We start from the raw sequence: 3,683 nt of genomic DNA, 5'->3' as shown, positions 1-3,683 counted from the left end.
ATGGGTAAAGGAGGAAAGAGTGATCGCTTAAATGTTGAAGAAGAAAACATGGTTGCTTGGCTTGTTTCCACCAACACCCTCAAGATCCAACCCTTTAAGCTTCTACCTCTTGGTATCCTTTCTATCTTCATCTTCCACTTCTTAATTTCTAGTTGTACAAGTAAATCAAGATTAATTTCAATAGTTGATCAACTTGATTGAATCGATTCAGGGCCTTATGATGTTAGAGTAAGAATGAAAGTTGTTGGTATATGCAATAGTAATGTTCACTATCTCAAGGTCCATCATCATCCCCCTCACCCCTTTTAGGGTTTCATCTAATTCTAGATATGTGATTTTGCCAAATTGAATAATTAGAATCCTCTTTTGAATTATGGGTGCTTCTGGATTATTATTTCTATTTACTTGATAGAATATATAGAGTAACAATCGATGTAATTGATCCCCGATACAAAATTTACTGTGAAAACATACACAAACATTAAGATGTGCATATTTTGTGGTGAAAGAACCGATGGATATCGGATATGAATGTGCTGGTGGGATTAAAGAAATTCTGAGCAATGTGAATGATCTTGTCCCTGTTGATTGTGTAGCTCTTGAGCCTGAAATTAGCTGCTGGAGATGTACACAATGCAAAGAAGGCCAATACAATCTTTGCCCAGATATGAAATTTTTCGCCACTCCTCCCGTCCACGGATTTCTTGCCAATCAGGTAAAGGTTATACTCTTACATCATTATCGTCCCCAATAAGATGTTGAAACCCTAATTTTGATTATGGTTTCAATCAACAGGTGGTGCATCCAGTGGATTCATGTTTCAAACTGTGGGTATCCATCAGATTTAATAAACTTAGGATATGAAAGGAGAAGTGGAATCCATACTGAAAGGCATGGGAAGTGGAGTGGATGTGAGCTTTGATTATGCAGGTTTCAACTAGACAATGACAACGGCTCTCACCGCCACACGTGCCGACACAAAGTGTGTCTGGTAGGGAAGGGCCACCATGAGATGACTGTTTCGCTTACGAGAGGTGTGAAGTTTACACCGGGATTTTTGAGAGAGAGAGAGAGAGAGAGAGACCATTTTATATTAAATAATTGTTGGGATTAAAACCCTAATTGAGATTTAATGAACAAGATGCAGAAAATAAGAACAAACACAAATATCAAGATTAGGTCGAATGATCACTCGATTTATTCAAAACATGAGAAATAAATTACACTTTCAGCATAGACTAAAAAATCTAACACTACATAAGAAACCTCACGCGACGACTACATTTTGCCTCACTCTTAACCCTAATTATGAATAATACATGACTATTTATAGGGAAAAGATATGTCTTGGGCTTTTAACCTAGAAATCATCAAAGGGGCCCATTGCCATCATCCATGGAGTGCTTTGAAACCCTACAATCTCCCCCTCAAAGTATGGAATGGATGGCAATGCTTTAACTTCCAAAACAAGCATCTAGCAAATAAAAAGATCTACAACGAAAAATATATGAAGCAATCCACGAATCTTGATTCTTCAATAGTCTTCAAACACGGGCTCTAGGATATATAAACCAAGCACTGAAGTAATGTCTTTAAACTTCATTTTCGAATGTAATCCCAAAGAATCTTCATGAAAACCAAACCCGCCATAAAAACCCATTTCAGAACAAAGAAACCGAATCACTTCTTGTCTTTGAAGAGCTCCCCCTCCAAGTCACAATAATCTTCAAATAAGCTAATAATATAAACCATCAAAAAAAATATCATGTAACAACCCAACTTTAAGATTCGTAACGCTACTTGATCGAGAAAATACTAGAAGTCGGAGATATAACAAGTCCTTAGCCGAGTTCGATGAAGAACTTCTACTGTAAAGGATACTTCTCTGTAAAAGCTTTAGCAGAGCTCGATGAAGAACTTCCACTGTAAAAGCTACCTTCATAATTCTACCACAAGCTTTATCAAAAATCATCAAATTTGAAAAGTTAAAATCCAATTTCAAATGGTCATATCAAATTCTCCCCCGATTTATAATCGAAAATGTGATTATAAAGCCTTCTTATGGTCATGAGAATGATCTTGAATGGATAAAAATTAACTATGCTTCCCCATGACAAAATAATATACACAATAAAGTATAAAATCCAAAAAAAGTCGTGAAAATTTGACGTTATCACGAAAAACGACTTTCCAAACCACCAAGACTTGATGGAATCATTATTTTTCTGTTCACGAAAGACTATGAGCGTTGAAAAATCTAAAACTGTTCACTGGCCCTCAATGTAGTAAACTTTTATGAATATTGGGCCGAAACTGTCACTTGCTGAAAGACAGGGGCTGGAATGGTAATTCAGCATCAATATACCCCTTTATTTGAAGCAAAAACTGGAAATGATCCAAAAATACCAATCTGTGAAAACAACAGGGACAAAAAGTGCCAATGTGCTGAAATTGCAGGGACCAAAAAATTAAACTTTACTATCTTCCCTATTTAGACGTAGATGAAAGAGCACAACATCATACTCCAGATGATCTTTCAACGATGACTCAAACCAGACGCGAAATCTTGAAATTGGCACATATAAACATCGACTGCAATAGGTTCGCTTCGAGTACAATCAACCGAAACCAAGTTTGGTCCAGGTTCATTGAACCGAAACCATGTTCGGTCCGAGCACAGGTTCGCTTTCGGTTCATCCTCCGTTCGCTCCAACCATTAACAAGCGAACCCAAGGTCGTTGTTCTAGGTTCAGTCCAAGTGCATCAGCTTTATCCCAAGGCGAATCCACTCACATGTTCGCTTATTGTTCTCACTCTACATTCGCTTCAAGCCCTTTCGTTCCAAGAGCTACCAACCGAACTCAAGTTCGTTCCAGGTACGTTCCAAGGCCATTGATACAAAAGCAAAATCAAGCATGACGATGCGAACAAAGAGCGAAACATTGGCCAAGTCGAACCATAGGTTCGCTTTTTGTCTTCCCTTCTTTCGTGCCAAGGCAACAGACGAACCCAATCATAGATTCGCTTCAATTTCGTTGATTATACCCCAAAGAGAAGAACAGTAAATGAGCGTTCACAGGTAAGGCTTTCATAGCGATTTTGATTTTTCAGTATTTGACCACAAACAAACCCAGTTCTGTTCATCCGATCCTCATCTGTTCATCACACAATCGATTTTGATATAAGCCCTAACCAAACACATGCTCGATTCCGAGACCCATTTCACCGTGATTAATAAGAACAGCGGACCATCAAATTGCGAACAGATGAGAACACCACAATTTCAATTTGACTTTTTAATTGGCCATTCCGATTCCAAGTCAGTCGACAATATACTCCATAAATTCAGATCAGTGACCAAGGATCAATTCAATTCCAAAATTGATTTTGACTTTGAATGCATTTTAGGTTTGACCATCTGTTCGTCAACTGTACATCATAGGACTCCAAAATTCCACTCAACAATTTTACAATTGAGATGAGGAACAGATTAAGCAAATCAAATCAAATGAGATAATCAGATAACAAAGTCAAAATCGATTTTGTGAATGATGTGATTCACACATCTCGACTCAAGAACAGAAAATAGGTGATAAATCAAATTGGAACGAGTGATTAGCAAAGTCAAATAAATCGTTTAGATTGACCAGAGGATTTCAATATGCAATGTTCCCAATCAAGAG

The 3,683-nt window shown here is 37.6% G+C and overlaps 1 protein-coding gene across 1 annotated transcript; it reads left to right on the top strand.

Annotated features, from left to right (window-relative positions):
• On the top strand, nt 1-864 carry LOC145060035 (sorbitol dehydrogenase-like). The gene is made up of 4 exons (XM_079007772.1): nt 1-112; nt 212-280; nt 480-715; nt 796-864. The coding sequence occupies exons 1-4, from the start codon at nt 1-3 to the stop codon at nt 862-864; spliced, it is 486 nt and encodes a 161-aa protein (XP_078863898.1).
• The last annotated feature ends 2,819 nt before the right edge of the window (nt 865-3,683 follow it).

This window comes from Lactuca serriola, chromosome 6, assembly GCF_051521515.1.
Source record: "Lactuca serriola cultivar US96UC23 chromosome 6, Lser_US96UC23_V15, whole genome shotgun sequence".
NCBI classification, from domain to species: Eukaryota; Viridiplantae; Streptophyta; class Magnoliopsida; order Asterales; family Asteraceae; genus Lactuca; species Lactuca serriola.
This window is presented reverse-complemented; position numbering and strand designations above follow the sequence as displayed.

Coding starts and splice junctions, on each gene's coding strand:
- LOC145060035 (XM_079007772.1), top strand. CDS start 1: ATGGGTAAAGGAGGAAAGAGTGATCGCTTAAATGTTGAAGAAGAAAAC. Junction 281..479: donor TAATGTTCACTATCTCAAGG/TCCATCATCATC, acceptor AACATACACAAA/CATTAAGATGTGCATATTTT. Junction 716..795: donor ACGGATTTCTTGCCAATCAG/GTAAAGGTTATA, acceptor TTCAATCAACAG/GTGGTGCATCCAGTGGATTC.